The 20052-nt window shown below is 44.2% G+C and overlaps 2 protein-coding genes across 2 annotated transcripts in view; one reads left to right on the forward strand and one right to left on the reverse strand.

The window, feature by feature from the left end:
* Positions 1–5318, reverse strand: part of LOC134878116 (multidrug resistance-associated protein 1-like) — a 31293-nt gene extending 25975 nt beyond the window's left edge. The window contains exons 1-10 of the mRNA XM_063903937.1: positions 5277–5318; positions 4642–4821; positions 4389–4514; positions 4059–4196; positions 3272–3397; positions 2826–2887; positions 1270–1398; positions 720–938; positions 323–500; positions 77–238 (exon numbers count right to left, since the gene is read on the reverse strand). Coding sequence (XP_063760007.1) covers positions 77–238; positions 323–500; positions 720–938; positions 1270–1398; positions 2826–2887; positions 3272–3397; positions 4059–4196; positions 4389–4514; positions 4642–4821; positions 5277–5318 — 1362 coding nt within the window. The remainder of the gene's footprint in view (positions 1–76; positions 239–322; positions 501–719; positions 939–1269; positions 1399–2825; positions 2888–3271; positions 3398–4058; positions 4197–4388; positions 4515–4641; positions 4822–5276) is intronic.
* Positions 5319–16445: 11127 nt separating this feature from the next.
* LOC134878747 (E3 SUMO-protein ligase ZBED1-like) lies at positions 16446–19816 on the forward strand. Its single transcript, XM_063904956.1, has 2 exons — positions 16446–16948; positions 17692–19816. Exons 1-2 carry the CDS (start codon positions 16583–16585, stop codon positions 19366–19368), a joined length of 2043 nt encoding a protein of 680 aa, XP_063761026.1. The 5' UTR covers positions 16446–16582; the 3' UTR covers positions 19369–19816.
* The last annotated feature ends 236 nt before the right edge of the window (positions 19817–20052 follow it).

The following is a 20052-nucleotide window of genomic DNA, read 5'->3' on the forward strand; positions in this document are numbered from 1 at the left end:
AAAATCAGTTAATCAACTAATATAGCACAGAGAAATTAATTAATGGTTCTGTTATGACGTCAGGTTACATTTTTACCTGCCACAGGAAGTAAAAGCAGAGTGTGATCTCGATTGGAGTGATCCAGACGCTGTTGAAATAAACTACAACGTCCATCAGCTTTTGAGTGTCAGCTGAAACCAGATTAATGATTTCTCCCATAGTGCATTGCTGCCGTGCCGGGCCGCTGATCAGCAGACACTGAGGATTCAAACAGGGAAAACCTGTTAGGCGTGAAGTGTGTGTGTGTGTGTGTCTCTGTCTGTCTGTCTGTCTGTCTGTCACCTTCCTGTAGACCAGCCCCATGACGGCGGTCTTCAGTCTCATGCCCACAGTGAAGCAGTGGAACATGTAGTGATGATTCAGCAGAGACTGCAGACATGACAGCAGGAAGAGGAGCGCGGCGTACAGGAAGCCTTTCCACATGGCAGTGTCTTTGTCCCGCATGAAACCCAGCAGCAGACTGAAAACAAACAATAAACAACAACAAACAACAGCACACAAAAAGCATAAAACAATAACCTAAAACAACAATCAACACAATGTGACTGTAAATCACTCCAATACACAACAACACAAAAACAATTACAACAAAATAACATAATAAACAACATCATAAAATATAAGCAATAACCAACTTAAATAAACAATATCAACATTAAATGAAAAAACCCTGACTTACCTGAGTACCTGTGGCACGGCAAACATGAAGGCATCGTGAAGGAGGAGACACAGTGTCCCACGCAGGAAGTACATCCCAAAGCGTCGCCCGAGAGCTTGCACGAGCAAGATGCAGTTGCCCCGCCCCTTCCTGCTTCTCCTCAGCAGCTGAGTTTTCTCTGTTGGCAAGTCAGAACCAGAGAGCCGGGACCATGACAGTCCAGAATCAGCAGGTTCTTCCCTGCAGAACATTAGAAAAAATCAAGCTGGAACATAACTTTTGGAGGTGAAGACTTTAACTTCTAGCTCATTGTCTTTCATATGAAGTCTGACTGTTTTGTTGCCTTATTAATAATTGAAATTGTAGGCTTTGACTTGAGGCATGTTATGGTGCTATTTTCAAATGATGCCTAACATGCTATTGAAGACTGTCTAGAGACTCTTTTTTATACATCTTGCTCTCATATTTAAAAAGGTTTAACTTGTACCACTCTTTTATTAAAATACTTTCTTATAAGTCAACAGTTTGTACACCTTCTTGATCAAAGATTTTTAAATGTAATGTCTCGTACTGCAGCTGTTTGCGGTTTTGGGTGCAGCACTTCTCCAGGTCTGTCATTATCTCGATGGAAGAGTTTTGGTCTTGCAGAGGCCACAGGTCTGCAGCCTGTAGGGGGCGCTGGTACCCCCGGATCACCAAACTGACAGGAAGAAAAAACACACTCTTTTTATCATAAATTGGGTCATTCGAAATCAGAATCAGATAGGCTACAGGTTTATTGCCATGTACCAGGAATATGCTTTTTTGTATTTGATGCATACATAAACACAGCCAAATAAGATCAAGTGTAAGAAAGGACCATCAAATAAAAACAATGATAAGAAACTATTTTAAGAAAACTATAATAGCATTGAAATATAGCAATATTTACATGGAATATGGATGAAATGTACATATATATTGTGTGTGCATTAATGTAATGGATTGAGTCTATAGAGTCTATGATGTTGCTGAGGTTCAGTGTCAGTAGGAGAAGGGAAGAAACTTTTCTTATTGTGAGAGATTTTGGTCGTGATGGAGTGCAGCCTCCTGCCAGAGGGCAGCGGGGTAAACTGTTTGTGTCCAGGGTGGGAGGGGTTGGCCTGCCTCAGGGTCCTGGAGGCATGCATGTCATGGAGGGAGGGTGATGGCAGCCGATCACCCTCTCTCCAGAGCGGATGATAAGCTGCAGCTTGCCCTTTTTCTTGGCTGTAGCTTCAGTGTACCAGATCAGGATGGAGGAGGGGAGGATGGACTCCATGATGCCGGTGTAGAAGTTCACCATCAGCGCCTTAGGCAGGTTGAATTTCTTCTGCTGCCGCAAGAAAAACATCTTCTGCTCCATCAGAGATGAGTCCGATGAGGGTGCTGTCATCCGTGAACTTCAGGAGCTTGACTTACAGGGAGAATGGCAGAGGGGAAAGAACACAGCCTTGAGGGGAGCCAGTGCTGATGGTCCGGGGGTCAGAGAAGTGTTTCCCCAGTCTCACGTGCTGCTTCCTGTCAGACAGTCTTTGATCCACCTGCAGGTGGAGTCTGGCATGTGCAGCTGGGAGAGCTTGTCCAGCAGCAGAGCCGGGATTAGCGTATTGAAGGCAGAGCTTAAGTCCACAAACAGGATCCAGGGGTAGGTTCCTGGTGCTAGGGGAGGAAGTGGAGGGCTAGTTGACGGCATCATCTACAGACCTGTTGACTCTGTAGGCAAACTGCAGGGGTCCAGGAGTGGGTCCGTGATAGTTTTGAGGTGGGACAGGACAAGGCGCTCAAAGGACTTCATAACCCCAGAGGTCAAGACAACAGGTCTTTAGTCTTTAATCCTGGTTTTCTTCAGGACTGGGATGATGGTGGAGGATTTCAAGCATGCTGGTATGTGACATGTCTCCAGTGAGATGTTAAAAATTTTCATTATCAATAATACTATAATTAATCTTAATAGAAATAAACTATTTCTTGTGCGTTTCAGTTAGTTTGACATTTTAAGTTCCAATTTCTGGTCTGTTTGTTTTTGCATGTTCAATTTTAAAGATCTGTGATCTACGGGGATATTATAAGATTATAAAACAAACAAATAGATCAGCTGTTTCGTACCTGCTAAACCAGAAGAAAAACATTTTGGAGAGAAATGATGCATCTTCTTCTGGACATCGGTTCTAAAGAAAAAAAGTGTTTTTGAATAACCCATATTTAATAGCTAAATCACAGGAAATTTAAGCAGCTTTAATATTTGCAGCACAGTTCCTTAAGATTGCTTGATGATCCAGCTCAGATTCGAGGGCAGCATGAACAGATCAAGAAATGTTTTGCTCTATGTTTATTCAATAACCCTGTTATTACTGACTCATTACTGCTGTACAGAACTGATGGTTCGGTGTTCAGACTATCCGATGACCCATCAAGGTGTGTGTTACCTGGATGCAGGTGAGCCTGTTACTCACACTCAGGTGTGCGGGAGAAAACATCTTTATTAAAACTAAAGAACGATAACTTGAGAGAAAAGTTATACTGTATGTTACCTGGACGTAAGTGTATGTTACCTGGATGTAGGTGTGTTTTTCAGAGAGCGGTTTGTGATCAGAGAAGCAGCTGAGGACGAGCTCAATGAGTTGGAGAGAAAAACAAATGAAAAAGGCCACAAAACGAACAGCGTCTGAAGAGAAACCCTGAAACAGCAGAAAACAGAGTTGAGAGAAACATACATTTTAAAACTAAAGAATTACAACATTGGAAAACAGTTGAATCGAGTGGAAACACATTTGAACTGCATTTCCCATAACTTACCTTCATATTTTTTGATTATATTTGATTATTAATCGTTATTGTAAAGTGTGATGATTTATGTGTGTGTCATTTGGAAAAATATCAGGAATAAATCCACTTTCAAATTAAGATGACTGTTTACTTTAAATACTTTTAAGTTAGCAGTTTATGTAATTCACCAAACTCCTCATTTTGATATAAACATAAATAACTTAGCAGGCTTTATTTGCTGCTCATGTTCCCTGAAGTCTTTTGTGAAACACTTGTGTCACATTTCCAAGAATACTGAAATTGGAATAAAGGAATAACACACCCGCCCACACACAGTAACACACACACACACACACACACAGTAACACACACACACACACACACACACACACACACAGTAACACAGACACTTCACATAACCAAAGGAAAGTAAATATGGAGCTGTGAAATACCGCAGGTGAAAGAAAAGAACTGAGGTAGAAAAAGAACAGAGAACATATCATGTTGAGATGATATATGATATCTATAACAATAATAATATTAATAATAAATAACAAAACATTTTTTTAATACCTGTTCAATAATCTGCTCAATATCAACCTTCAGAGGAACTATGGAGCAAAGAACCAGAAGAGTCCAGAAAAGGAAAAGGAGCACAGAGGATCGCACGGCCTTCAACCTCTCTACCTGGATTATTACCACAGAAAGAACCTGAGCAGGAGAGTAGGAGGGTAAGAGGAGGATGAGAGAACAAGGAGGAGGAGAGGAGAACATGAAGAGAGGTGGTACGGAAGATATGAGGAGGAGAAGGAGTAGAGAAGGAAGAGGAGAAATAGAGGAGAGGAATCAGTATGTTTTTAACAGCAGAAGTTTTGTTTGTTGTCATTGCTCCTGGTGGTGTACCAGCGTCAGACTCCGGATCAGCGGACCCATCAGGATAAGTAGGTGATTCTGGATCTCCTCATTCTTCTTCACCAAAACGTAAAACATCTCTAGGAGCCCGAAAGACGCCAGAGTAAGAGCCAGGAGCTGCAACAGAAGCCGGGGCTTTTATTGTGAAAGGCAAGGAGGAATTACAAGAATTAACCCTAAACCTGAGTGAATCTGATTACACTCAAAATTGAGCCTGAGGACAACCAGAGTTCTGAAGACATACCATTTTGCTGCAGCAGAGTTTAGACAGCTGGGTGACCCCTCGATGTGGGCGAAGCTGCAGGTACAACAGGTAAAGAGGAGAACAGGTCCACAGGTAAACACAAGGAAACCACACCAGGACTGTGTGCTGGAAACACTTAGTGAGGTCGGGTCTAGATGTGTACCAGGTCAAATTCCAGTCCTGAAATCAGAAAACACTGTTAGAACATCACAAGTCTCAAGTAAAGTGCTCGAGGATCCATTGAACGCTCAGACGAAAACACTTTTAGCTTTTAGGCCAAAGTCCTAAAAGCTAATGGGTGAACACGTACACAGGTGAGTGATGTGTAAGGGGCCATATACAAAGGCGCTTTTTGTGCACTCCTTCCCATTTATCTAAAGGGATATACGCACTGTCGTGATCAAAACAAACACACACACACACACAAAGCAGAGACAGAAACTGCTGACCCACAGACAATATTTGGATTCATCTTTAGAGAAACATCACCCTGAAAAGTCTGTACGAGAGCAGACATCCAGAGCCAGGCAGACATGTAAAAAAACATTAAAGTGTACAGCCCTAAATATGTTAAATAGCAACACTTCCTGTCCCTATTAAATTAAATAAAAAACGAAATTGTCATTTAAACTCACCCAGAGAGGATCCAAACCGCTAACACTGCACAGCTCCTCCATTCTCCTTTTTCCACAACAGTGTATTGTTACTAGAGGATTCTGCTGGAAGTTATGATTCTGTCACTCCCTCTCTCCCACTCTCTGTGTCATATACACTCATCACATCGTTTTAACAACAGTGAATTCACTTCTCGTCTTTAAATTCAACACCAGTGTGTGAATCCTGTTTCCTGAAAGTCCTTCTAACACAAAAGCATGTTTGGTTCTTTCTCTAAAATGTGATGATTTCATTTCCACTGTGGTCCTTTACACTTGTCTAATCAGTATCAAATAAAGTATCAAATGTATTTCAGCTTTTTGTATAACTTTGGAGAATATGGTGGGAAAAATTGCATTTGACTGTTATGATACACTTTTAAAATGACTGATAATAAATAAAGAAGGCCCCAGCTACACAGGAGAAGACATTCCTACAGATAAAAGAAACAGACTGTCATATCCAGCACTTACCATTCACAGAACTAAAGTGTGTTTTTTAAACAAGATTAAACTGGTGATGGTCACCAAGTTTCTAGAATCAAAATTGAACTGTATGAAATAAAAAGGAACATTTGTCTTGTGTTAAATAAAAAGACAGACTTGGAAACAATCATGCAAACTTAACACACGCAAAACAGGTGAAATGTTGAAAACCCAACCCTGTGAGTCTTAGGGTTAGGGGTAGGGTCTGGGGATTTTCCCAGAGGAGGTACTAAAATGTAAACTAAGCATTCTGGTACCCTCTGAGAAGAAAATAAATACCTCTATTATTAACTGACATACTTAATAATATTGAATTACATTTTTTGTTTTGTTACTTGGTTCTGACTGAATGTAACCCTTTTTAGTGGAGCTACAAAATATATATATGAACAGTAGAAACAAATGTGATATCTTTCTATGGTTAGTAATGTCAGAAGCTTTTGATACTACTACGGAGCCAAGGATAAACCAGACAACACACCAGGAAAACTCAGTCACAGTATCTCTCCTTGAGAAAGAACTACTCTTCCCATTTAATGAAAACAGGGAAGGATGAATAGGAACACAGTTATACAGTAATACACAACCCTTACCCGGGTAAGTATAAAAATAAAACAAAATGATTCAGCTGTATCGATAATCTTTAGGTTCAATGTGCAATCTAACTCCTTCTGTTCCTCACAGCAGATAATACTGTTCAGTCCACTGGGAAAGTGGAAAGTGTTCGTCCTACCGCACTGTTGAGTAGGTTGTTTGGGGGTGTGTGTGGTTGTGTGTGTGTGGAAACAAAGTTGTTAATGTTCAGGGTTCCAATCTTCTGCATGCAATTGAGTTTCTAGTTCCACTCTCTAGTAGCTAGCCATCAAACGTCCAACAGTCTCCAGGCTCCAACTCCAGGTGGGTCTGGAACTCTCCAGATCCACAAAAAACCTGACCTATTGTGAATAATGTCAGAACATTCAAGCTTCTAATCAGTTCAAAGTATTAGAGAACTAAAGTTACTGAAATAACCGTTCACACTGAATTATTCCAAAATAATTCCTCCTTCACATATCAACATTCACTTTCACATATCACAACTGGCATAAAATATTAATAGTACAACAATAATAATAAGTAAAAGAAAACACATGCTGTGTTGCTTAAACAACCAAAACATATAGTGTACTCAATTAACAACGTGTGCTTAAACAGCACAACCTGAAGTGCCTACATCTAAACAATTAACCATTTGGATACCATAACAGATATGCAAACATTAAATAGATTCACAAACACATACTCTCAGATCTGACATTCACAATAACAAAGCTAACATCTTTAGCATAAATAAATGGCATTCCAATTGAGAGGTAGCATTTGTGGCTAGCTCTCGAGTTAGCATTTGTGGCTAGCTCTCGAGTTAGCATTTGTGGCTAGCGCTTGAGTTAGCATTTGTGGCTAGGGCTCGAGTTAGCGTTTGTGGCCAATGGCGGCGCTGGGGGGGGGCAAGCAGGGTCTTAAGACCCTCCAGTCAAAGGCTTTGCCCCCCCATTTGCCCCCCCTGCCCTCGAAACATATAAGTATTACAAACTATAATCCAAATAAAGGAAAAATTAAGACACCACCGAGACATAACAATCATAGGTAACCGTCCGACAACAATTGTTTATAACGTTGCTGTAGTGGTCCGTATTACAGAAGCGTCTGTATCTTTTTAGTATGTGTAGTGCGATTTGATTGGCAGTTTGCACGCAGACGGCACGCAGACGTGCGTTTGACGTTCATGTTGGTGGCGGTTGACGCATAGCGGCTAGTTAACGACAGAGCAGATTAGCGAGTGACAGAGCAAAATGGACCGTTTTGTAACGTTAATTTCCAGAAAGCGGATGAGAGTGGATGATGGTGGTGGCGGCGGTGATTTGCGGATGCACAGTACGATGGAGGAGGACAGAGTGGACATGGACAGTGAGGATGAAGAGGCGGATGAAGAAGGGCGGTAATGGAGTCGGCGGGGGCGAGGGCGGAGGCGGCGGAGGCGGCGGCGGAGGAGGTGGAGGAGGCGGCGGCATCAGACTCGGAGGCCGATAACATCCCCGAAAATGTCGGGCAAGATTCGGGGAGTGAAGGGAGAGCTTCACCGACAGCCGTAGCTCCGATCTTGGGTGGCGGGAAACCTGGCCCTGTGGATTTAAGCCAAGACCCAGCAGAGGGACCGAGGCAGCCTCAGCTGAAGTCCTACCCGTGTCAGGCATTTTGCTCCCAGCTAACTTTAAGAAGTTTTTGCCAGTCCTGGTTTAAACAATACGCGTGGCTGGAATACTCGGTGTCAGTTGATGCTGCTTTCTGTTTTGCCTGTTGGCATTTTCCCCACCATGCTCGGACATCTGGTCACTCAGAAAAGAGCTTCACCCACGCTGGCTTCAGAAACTGGAGGAAAGGAGGTGAGAAACTAACACAACACCATGCACGTGTTTCTCATAAACTAGCAACGGAAGGCTGGTGTGAGTTTAAGGCAAGGATGAAAAATGGTTCAAGGATTATGACTAAGCTTGATGCTGGACATTAAAAAACAGTACAAGAAAACAGGCAGTACATGAGAGCAGTCATAGAATCACTGTGGTTTACTGCTTGTCAAACAATTGCACAGAGAGGGCACAGGGAAGATCAGCAGTCCACAAACAGAGGTAATTTTATTGAACTGTTAAATCTGAACTGCTGGGAAAGTTTGACACCATTGTCTCAAAGAAATTGTCCAGTGGACCTGGGAATGCCAAATATGTGCATCATGATATCCAGGATGAGCTGATTGATGTTATGGCCAGCATGGTGAGGGAACAAGTGAGCAACGAGGTTAAGCTGGGAGAGCATTTTGCTTTAATGGTGGATGAAACAAAGGATGTGAGCAAAAAAAGAGCAGCTATCTGTTGCTCTGCTATATCTAAACAATGATATGATTCATGAAGAGTTTCTGGACTTTATTTCTGCAGAGGGCCTGGATGCAGAGTCTTTACACAAATCAGATAAACAAACACTGGCTAAGTGTAGCATAGACAAACATGCATGCATTGCACAGTGCTATGATGGGGCCTCTGTCATGTCCGGGTGCAACAATGGTGTCCAGGAAAAGTTTCGCCAAGAAGTGCCACATGCGCTGCACACAGATTAAACTTGGTTTTAGTTGACTGTGTACATAATGTGAAACCAGTTGCAGAATGCTTTGCAATGGTCAAGATGTTGTACAACTTCTTTTCTGGGACAGTGACTCACAAGGTGTTCATGGAGAAGCAACAAGACCTTGAGCCCACCAAACGCACAGTGGAATTGAAAAGACTATCAGATACCAGGTGGGCCTGCCAATATTCTACACTGTGGGCAATAAAAAGAACTCTCCCTGCTCTCTTAGCAACTCTTGTGGATGTGAGCAACCAGACGAATGCTCATAGAGCTACTGAAGCAAGATCACTGATTGGACTGATTGATGCACAATTTGTTCAATGACAAAACGCAATGCTGAAACATGGACTGAAATCTGGGAGTGTGCCAGTGATATGTGTGAGACAGTTGGCATTGACCTGCAGCGCCCACAGGTAAGGAGAAAAAAACAGCCCCACCACCTGCAGGACTTTGTGGTGAACAGCCAAACAGGATCAAAAGAGCCGCTGGAAACCTCAGAAGACTATCAGAACCACTGCTATTTCCCTGTAATCAATCGATTAATCAGTGAATTGGACAGGCGCTTTTCCTCTGACAGCTGTCACGTTCTAAAAGGAGCGGCAGCTCTTAACCCAAAACATGAGACATTCTTGGACAAAGATACTCTTTTGCCCATGGCTGAACATTATGGCGTATTAATTGAAAACCTCTCAGCAGAACTTCACCAGTTAAAAAGACTGATTGAGAGGAAAACAGAGGAGGAGGAGAGAAGAAGAGAGGAAGACAGCAGTGGAGAGTGAAGGAGAGGAGAACAGAGGTTTGGTTTTTAAAGTCCCTTTATTGCACCATAGCAAAAGAGACAACAGCTCACCATCACATCTTCATTCAAGAGCAACAAAAACCACACAAAAACAAAAAAATAAAATACAAGCAAACCTGTCAACCAGACACAGAACGTGTTTCTCCAATCAGAAACTTACATTCAGCTCTCCGTCCCCCCCCACAGAGCACAAAACCCCCCCAACAGCCCATACATGACCGAAACCATGCACATTGTCCATCATCCGATAATACGCATGTTCCACCCTCAGTCTGGCCTTCAGCAGACCCTTCAGGACCAGCACTGGCTCCACACTGCCAACACTCTGGGCCTGGTTCCTGCGAGTCAGCCAGATGGCCAACTTAGCAACGCCAGATACAAAGTTCACCAATGAGTGTACATCCTTCTTTTTTGCACAGTACTTCGGGCCAAAAATAAACAAATCAAAAGCAAAAATCTCCCCTAGACCCCGAAACCACCTTTCTAACAGCTCAAACAGAGCAGACAAACGAGGACACTGAATAAATAAGTGTTCAAGGGTCTCGTTCTGAGAACAGAAGATGCACTCCTCCCCCAACTCTGGATCCAGGTGCGCTCTGTATCTGTTCGTAGCTATTGCTCCATGTACAATCCTCCACTGGAGGTCTGCTGTCCGTTTTTCAACGGGCAGCTTGTACAGAGACCGCAAGCTGCCCTTCGGGGAAACATCTGGACCAAAAAAACCAGTCCACCTCGACTCCTTCATCCCTGCCAAAGAGCGCAGGCTCAGAACCTTGCAGCAGATCTGATATATTGCCTTCTTCCCTGCGTCCTGTAACTTCTCCAGGTGCGGGGTTGTGAGCGACAGCAGCTGACCACCTCCCTCCTGCCACTCCCCCACAACTGGGGTGACAGACAGAGAGGGGAAACTATACTCCTCCCCTTCGGTCCACTGGTCACACCCATTGTGGTCTTGTGCAAAAACCCTCAGGGGTTGTGGCAGGGCAGCACAGACTTCCTCCACCACTCTGTTGATGACCCTGATGGAGGTGATGTTGCTTCTCTGTCTCAAGATATCCACCGATGTTGCCGTCATCTTCATCAGATGGCCCAGTTTGGTGCAGCCAGCCTCTCTAAAATAGGCTCGCAGGCTGGCAGACTGCAGTGTTTGAGTCTGTATAAGAGTATTAAAAAACAAAGGTTCCTCAAACAGCCACATGCCCGGAGTCTCATTTTTGGTACGTGTGGCCTTAAAAATCTGCCATGCCTGTAATACCGAACTATAAAAAGGTGTCAGTCCAGTTAAGTCCACATCCTCAGATTTTAAAAGGAAAAGCTGTTTATCGTAGCCCAATCGCCCGGCTCTCTTCAGCAGCAAACGAGCTGTATCAAACCAGCTTGGGCCACAATTGTACAGCAGTCTTTGTGCAGTCTGGAGTCTAAAAGAGGCTATTTTTGCCTGGATATTGATGAGTCCCTGCCCCCCTTCAGCCACAGGCAGGTAGAGGGCTGCTGCTCGGATCCAGTGCCGGCCAGACCAGAAGAAGTCCAGGATGACTCGCTGAATGTCCTCCATCAGGCCTCTCGGTGGTGTCAGAGCAATAAGTCTATGCCAAAGAGTCGAGGCGACCAAGTTATTTGCAACCAAAACTCTTCCCCTATATGACAACTGGGGTAGCAACCATTTCCATTTAGACAACCGAGCGCACACTTTCTCCTTAACTCCCTCCCAGTTCTTGTTCTGAAACCCCTCAGTGCCCAAAAATACTCCCAACACCTTCAGGCCCTCCTTCCCCCACTCAAGACCTCCAGGCAGACTGGGCACTGTCTGATCTCTCCACTGTCCCACCAACAAAGCCTCACTCTTTGCCCAGTTCACCCGAGCAGATGAGGCCTTTTCGTACAGGGACAGGGTATCCTGCAAACATTTAATATCCCCCTGGCTGGAGACAAAAATATTAACATCATCTGCGTAAGCAGAAACGGTAAGTGGACGATCAAGATCAGAGGACCCAGGCAGTGAGAGACCACTGAGCCGACCTCTCAACATGCACAGCAAGGGCTCAATAGCTAGGGTATATAGTTGACCGGAGAGAGGACAACCCTGTCTTATCCCTTGCTGCACAGGGATTGGCCGACTCAGCCCTGCCCCCATTTTCACCATACATTGAGCACCATTATACAATAAACCAATCCAGGCCAGAAACCCATCACCAATGCCAAAAGCCCTGAGTGCAGAAAATAAATAACAGTGATCCACCCTATCAAAGGCTTTCTCCTGGTCCAAAGCAACAATACCAAAATTCACATTCTGGGATCTGCACACATCAATAACATCACGAATTAGGAAAATGTTGTCCATAATTTTCCTGTCAGGAACACAATAGCTTTGGTCTGTCTGTACAAGTATTCCCAGGATGTCCTTGAGTCTGTTCGATAAGGCTCTGGAAAGCACCTTATAGTCCGTGCAGAGGAGAGCAACCGGCCTCCAGTTTTTAAGTAAGGCCAGGTCTCCTTTCTTGGGAAGCAGGGAAAGCACAGCTCGCTGACAGGAGACAGGAAGAGATCCTGTTCTAAAACACTCCAATAAAACACTGTGCAAATCAGGTCCAAGAGTATTCCAGAACCGCTGGTAAAAGTCAGTGGAGAGACCATCAATTCCCGGTGCCCGTCCTGATGCCATCTGATTAACAGCGACTGTCAACTCCTCCAAGGTCAGCTCAGAGTCCAGAGCAGCTTTCTCACCCGGGATGAGCTGAGGAAGCCCCTCCAGGAGCTCCTCGCGGCACTCCATGCCGCACTGTTCTGCCCCAAAGAGGTCAGCGTAGAAACTCACTGCATGGGTCCTCATCTCCCCCGGACTGGTGGTCACTCTGCCTCCAGGAAGCTTAAGGCAGGTCATCTGTTTCCTCTGTGCCACCGATCTCTCCAGATTAAAAAAAAAGAGCTTGGGCCATCCATGTCCTTTAGCTGGAGGAAACGAGACCTAACAAGAGCTCCCTTTACTCTCTCCTGCAGGAATAAGCTCAACTCCAATCTCTTCTCCTGCAGCAGATGACCCGTGGTGGGATCCGAATGTCTATGTAACCCCTCTTCAATGTTCCTAATACTTACTTCAAGCTCCTGAACTGCTGCCTTTATATTAGCAGTCGAGTGGGAGGTATACTGCTGGCAAAAAACGCGAATTTGGGCCTTCCCAACTTCCCACCACAGCTTCAAAGAAACAAAATCCGCTTTCCTGGTTTTCCACTGCTGCCAAAAACGCTCAAAACTTTGACAGAAAGTACGGTCCTGCAGAAGTCTGTTGTTAAAAGACCAGTAGGACTTAACCCTTTCGCCTGGTGAAAGGATCAAATCTATACTGACAAAGTGGTGATCAGTGAAACCAACTGGACTTATATTGCTGTGGACTAATCTGGAGCTGAGACTTTTGGAGATGTAAATCCTATCCAGTCTAGCTGCACTCACCCTGCCATTGCCGACCCTCACCCATGTGTATTGTCTGGTTAGTGGATGTTTGACCCTCCATGTGTCTAACAGATCCAGGTGTGTGATGATGCTGTGAAGGCTCTGAGATGACTGTGGGTGAGGTTCTTCACTTGTCCTGTCTACAGTGAAGTCTAGCATGCAGTTGAAAGTTTTGTCTGTCTCTCCCACCATTGATGTTCAAAGATCCTATCTTGAGGCTCCCCATAGAGGTCAGAGAAAAAGAAACGGATAAGATGAACAAAACAGAAAACAATTGAAAAGAGAAACCCACCGTGTGATACATGATCATTTTACTTTTTAATCTTTTTAGCAGTTTTGCCTTTTTTTGCTTTCCTCAAAGTTGTGATATGCTTTTTGAGGCGAAAACGCTTCTTCTCATCCAAGAGGTCAAAACCGACCAGTCTTTGCAGAACGCCAACAGATCTGATATACTTTTCAGTATCATCGAAGTAGTCATTTAATCTAACAGACTTTTTAAATGTTACATCCAGAAATTGATTTATTTCCTCTAAAGAATAGAGATCTGTGTTCCTGATCGAAGTTTCACCTATGGATACTGTATCTGACTCAGAGTCATACTCCATGTCCTCTCCTTCACAGGATGCCTGACTATTTAACATACCCTGTTCTTCATTGGTGTTTACAGTGGGATCTGTGCCTACAAAACTTGTGGAAGCTGCTTCAGTGCCTGCAGACTGTGAACTGCTCAGGTTCTCTGCAGTCACAGAAGCCTGTTGCTTGTCAGGCCGACTCTGTTCCTCCCTATCCAAGTGATCCTCCTCAGAAAGTGAACCAGTGGCACCGGCTTCCACACCCTCCGCACCGGGATCCGCATCCGCGGCGCCAGCACCGGACCCGCCAGCAGCGGACCCAGCACCGGACCCGCCGGCCGCGGACCCAGCACCGGACCCGCCGGCCGCGGACCCAACTCCGGAGCCGCCAGCCGCGGACCCGACCGCGGACTCAGCGGAGCCGCCCGCCGCGTCAGCGGAGTGAGCCGCCCCCTGCTGTCTATGCGGACACGTAAAGCGTTTGTGTCCCACATCTCCACACTCAAAACACTTGAACTGTCCCGAGCTGGCGTACACCATATAGAACCCGTCACCGTGCTTCACTCTGAACGACACGTCCAGTGTTTGTGTCGGCGAGTCCAAGAACATGAACACCTGCCGCCTCAGGGACAGTACGTGCTTCAGTTTGGGATCCTTACATCCCAAACTCACCGTTTTAAATCCACTGGCAAACTTGCCAAACCTACGGAGCTCGCTCTCTAACAACTCGTTCGGTATGAACGGCGGAACACCGGACACGGTGATCCGCGTGGAGGGAACTGACAGCGGGGAGACCTGCACGAATAAGTCCCTGATAAACACTCCGCTCTCTACCAGCTGATACACACGGGGCTCCTCGTTCAGGAACACAACCACTGCTTTGTTCATTCTAGACGCAAACGATAACTTATCATGACCTACCTGCTCACCGACAGCCAACAGAACCTCCTCCACAGTAACGCTACTATCCGGCGGGACTATCCTTACTCCCTGCCGGATAGACGGAGGCGGCGTCTCGGGGGACGCCATTCCTCCCGAAAACTACCTGACACAACCACTGATCGCTCGGCCAACACAGTAAAAATATTAATAAAGCTTACCTGACCATGCACATAGAACAGACGGAGAAACCAGGGAAAACCCGAAAAAAGGACAGAAACCAATTCAAAACTCCGCGCCACTCACCCCACCACCGCTCGCTCACACCGGAAACGGAAAGGAGAGTGAAGGGGAGGAGAACAGAGGAGGAGGAGAGAAGAAGAGAGGAAGACAGAAGTGGAGAGTGAAGGAGAGGAGAACAGAGGAGGAGGAGAGAAGAAGAGAGGAAGACAGAAGTGGAGAGTGAAGGAGAGGAGAACAGAGGAATTGAGAGAAGAAGAGATGAAGACAGAAGTGGAGAGTGAAGGAGAGGAGAACAGAGGAGTTGAGAGAAGAAGAGATGAAGACAGAAGTGGAGAGTGAAGGAGAGGAGAACAGAGGAGTGAGAGAAGAAGAGAGGAAGACAGCAGTGGAGAGTGAAGGGGAGGAGAACAGAGGAGTGAGAGAAGAAGAGAGGAAGACAGCAGTGGAGAGTGAAGGGGAGGAGAACAGAGGAGGAGGAGAGAAGAAGAGAGGAAGACAGAAGTGGAGAGTGAAGGAGAGGAGAACAGAGGAATTGAGAGAAGAAGAGAGGAAGACAGCAGTGGAGAGTGAAGGAGAGGAGAACAGAGGAGGAGAGATAGTGAAGATGAGTTTAGAGAGGAAAAGAGGGGAAGAAGAGAGGAACACAGGAGTGAAGAGATAGTAAAGAGGAGATCAGAGGTGAGACAAAAGATTCAGTGAGTTAAGAGACAGTGGTAAGAGTATACTGTGTTGCACTACACACTGCTACAATTCTGTTCCACTAGTAAATCCACAGATGTTCTCTGTGGTGGCTACGATTTGAATTGTATTCTTGTGCTTGCTTGTTTGTTGATTCATTAAATACAAGTAATTAAATATGCTTGTGTTTGTTGTATATAAACATTTAGTAACGTGCATTTCAATGTAGTGTATTAGCCCGGGAACAGTGGTGTTTGGTGTTCGTTATGTCAGAATTCACTAGCACCTCCTATAAAAAATCAGACCCCCCCATTGCCCCCCCAACAATAATTTTCTGGAGCCGCCCCTGTTTGTGGCTAGCTCTTAGCCCCGTCAAAATGTCTCTCACCAATGCGTTTCTCCTCCGTGACGAGGATTGCGGAGTTGAAGTTATCCAGCGGATTTTTAATAAACTTTTATAGCTTTTCTTTCCGTGTTTCATATGTTGCTTGTCTCGATAGTTGCTCTCACTCCTCGCCGCAGCTCACGAAAAAAGAGAAGCGCCAAGTGCGGAGGTCAACAAAGCGGGAGCTGATATCCGATTGGTTGACTGAGCTAGTATCTTGAAATGTAAAAGGCTAATAAAATAAACAGGAGGTAGACGCTGGGGGAGGAAACAATCCTTTCCAAATAACTTCCAGTTCATCTCTTCTGTCATCGTTCATATTTAGAATTGGTTTCTTTTCAAATGAATTCTAATACTGACATTATCTTCTGTACATACCTTAAATATGAATTGAGTAGATTTTAATTTGGATTTATTTTCAACAGTTCTTCTTCATGCATAGATTATTTAAACCTTGGTTACATGAAGCTGCTGCTCCTCACAGAGAAAAGAGGAGAGTGGATGTGTGAATTAGTGTTGCACGATGTACCGATACTTCAAAAGCACCGCGATTCTTGGAAATTAAAAATGTCACGATTCCTAAATTTATTAGTATCGATACTTCTAGAATGTCCGTGTTCCATATTTGTAAGAGACATATTTCATGTTGGTGTGTGCAACGCACGCTCGAGTGCCTCCCTATGGACGTCCGTGTTTTTTCTCCTCACGCACGCAGCAAGAGGCTGCACTGCTGCTGTCATTTAACAAACACTACAGAGAGATGGCTGCATGTGCGAGTGATACTGTGGCCGCCGGTCCACGGCTGGTTGATAAAGATGACGCGAGGAGTGAGATATGGAGGTACTTTGCCTACCTTGCTGACAGTGAGGGCAAAGCTACCGATATGTCGAGACCTGTTTGTCGTAAGTGCTACAAACAATTGCAAACTAAGGGAGCCAACACCTCGAACCTGGCGAAACACTTGGCCGACAAGCACGCCGAGTTGCACAAGGAGTTTAAAGACCGACAGGTTAGTATGTGAAATATAACATGTATCATCACGTTCATGAACTTCATGCCCTTAAAACAAGTCAAATGAGAAGGCTATAGTTTATTTTGTGACAAGTCACTGTTTTGCACCACCGTAGTTTGACCAGGCTATCTACAGAAATAGCAGGCTAACTATGGGCATTATCCTCATGGCTAACCACAATAGCCTGCCTAACGCTAGTTCAGCATCTTTCTTTGAAAACGCAACTTTCATAGATGACGTAAATAATTCGCAAGCTGCTAAAATAAAGCATACAAAACATCAGCTAAAATGATCTATAGCCTTTATTAGCCTATATGATAAAAATCACAGCATGTGCATGTTTGTCAGTGATTTATTTAGCCTGTATTGGGTTACAGCATTTAAAGAGCATGAACCTGCTGTACGCAAAGGAGGTGTAGGCCTATATGAAACCTTTGCCTTGTAAGAAATTATGGACTCAAATATAAAGTTAACCATCAAAGAAATCAGACATTGAAGTACAGGAAACGCCTATATTAATCCATGTCACAGTTTAAACAACATTAGGTTAACTCATTATATCCTATGAATAATGGTAATGTTATGGTTAAGTGAATGTTAGCAATTATCACTACCACTGCATAGAGATGTTAAGTTAGTCACAAGTTATTGTTACTATCACACATAAACTATTTAGGTCCTCCGTTATGACACATTTATCACCATCATATTTTAAATATTTCCATTTTCTTCTGCTACAGCGGTCTGCAGCTATGGGCTCTGGAAGAGCAACTCCTCAAAGGCAGCAGCCAACCCAGCAGCCAACCCTCCAAGCTATGTTTGAGCAGCACAACAAGTACCCCAGGGAGTCCAAGGAGGTAAAACGGCTTAACAGGGCAGTAGCAGAATTCATCTGTCTGGATCAAGTGCCAGTTTATATAGTGGAAAAAGCTGGGTTTAGAAACCTTATGCAAAATCTCGACAAAAGGTATGACGTCCCATCCAGGAATTTTTTCATGTACAATGAAATTCCCAAGATGTACAATGAAACAAGAGCGATAATCAGTGCCCAACTTAGTCACACACCGAATACATTTTTCTCCTGCACCACTGATCTCTGGACCAGCAGAACTGTGGACACTTACATGGCAGTAACACTCCAGTTCATTACACAGTCCTGGGAGATGCAGTCCTGGTGTTTAGGGTGCTCTGCATTGTATTCTGATCACACAGCCGACACTCTAAAGGAAACCCTGGAGGAAATTATCACAGATTCCTGGGGGCTAGACATGGCCAATATGGCTGGAATGACAACAGATAATGCGTCAAACAACCGCAAAGCTTTCAGTGAATACACCTGGATACCCTGTTTCGGGCACAATCTGCATTTGGCAGTGAACAAAGCCATAGATATTGATCGTGTGGCAAGCTGTCTGTCCAGGCTCCGTAAGACTGTGTCAGGCTTCTCCAGATCAAACAAGATGTCTAGACTGTTCAAAGACAAACAAAAGTCTTTAAAACTGCCACAACATACATTAATCCATGATGAGCCCACCCGATGGGGTTCCACCTATGACATGGTGGAACGATTTTGTGAGCAGCAGCAAGCTGTCTCTGCGGTTCTGGCTGAGGACCGGAAGAAGTGGCACCTGATGCCCAGAGACACAGACATGACCACTATAGAAATAGTGAGGGATGTCTTGGCTCCACTCAGTGACTTCACTGATGCCCTGAGTGGAGAGAAAGAAACCACCATATCATCAGTCCTGCCACTGATGTGGAAAATCAAAGCCTGCCTAATAGAAGAGGAAGGCGACCGCCCCTTGGCCATAGAAATGAAGAACAAAATTAGAGGAGATTTTGAGAAAAGGTACGATGACCACAACCTGCAGATGACCCTAAACACCTCTACGTTCCTTGATCCGAGATTTAAAGATACTTTTGTAACAATGGAGGAGGATATCAAGAGGGAGCTGCTCCTTAAATCTGAGGCCGTTCAGCTTCCACCCCACAGTCCAGTGGACCCTAGAGGAACAGGTGCTGCACCAAAGAGGAATAAGAGAGACTTAAAAAGTTTGCTCTGCACCATAACCACAGAGAAGAAAGGGGCAGATAATTCTGAAACGAGGCACCATTCTCCCACACCTGCAACACCCACAGATAGACGACTAAATGTTGAGTTTCTTGAATACAAACAATTGAGAGAAATCAGCCCTGCAGAGGATCCCCTGGCCTGGTGGAGTCAACATGAGGCACAACTGCCCATCCTGGCACACTTTGCAAAGAACTATCTTTGCATTGCAGCATCAAGTTGTGCTTCAGAGCGAGTCTTCAGCACATCTGGAAATATCTGTAGCCCAAGACGTTCCAGGCTGACTGAAGAACATTTAGACATGCTAGTGTTCTTGGCCAAGAACTTAAATAAGTGTAAGAAATGAATATCTGCTGGCCATTCTAGGGCTAATGCTCTTAAGAGACTCAGTTTTGAGTATAAGAGATGCTGCAGCTAAATTGTATTTGTTTTTTTAAACTCAGTTGTGAGTATAAGAGATGATGCAGCTAAATTTTATTTGTTTTTTTAAACTCAGTTGTGAGTATAAGAGATAATGCAGCTACATTTTATTTGTTTTTTTAAATTGAATGCCATTGCTTTAATTTGTTATTTATGTTTATTACTGGTAACGCTTGTGTTTCTTATGACTGAGATAATGCTGCTAAATTTATTTATTTTTTTACCTTGAGTGTCATTGCTCTAATTTATTTTTTATATTTTGATATTTCATATTTTGTTCAAATGTTTAATATATCTGCTGTTCATATGTTCATTTATTAGTGTGTTATGATAAGAATGTTGCCCCAGTTTTAAAATAAAGCACATCAATGATATTTGAGAGTGTTTCTCCCTTTTCAGGAAAAGTATCGAAAAAGTATCGGAATCGCAATTCTTGACTTGGTATCGGTATCGAAACAATAATTTTGGTATCGTGACAACACTAGTGTGAATTACTTTAAACTGTGGATAAGGGTAGATAGCCCCCATTGTCTGTGTGTCAAAATGACAGACAGCCTACTTTTAAAAAAAATATTCTTAATAAACAGCAGCGAAATACAAAAAAGAAGCA

This window comes from Eleginops maclovinus, chromosome 16, assembly GCF_036324505.1.
Source record: "Eleginops maclovinus isolate JMC-PN-2008 ecotype Puerto Natales chromosome 16, JC_Emac_rtc_rv5, whole genome shotgun sequence".
In the NCBI taxonomy this organism is placed as follows: Eukaryota; Metazoa; Chordata; class Actinopteri; order Perciformes; family Eleginopidae; genus Eleginops; species Eleginops maclovinus.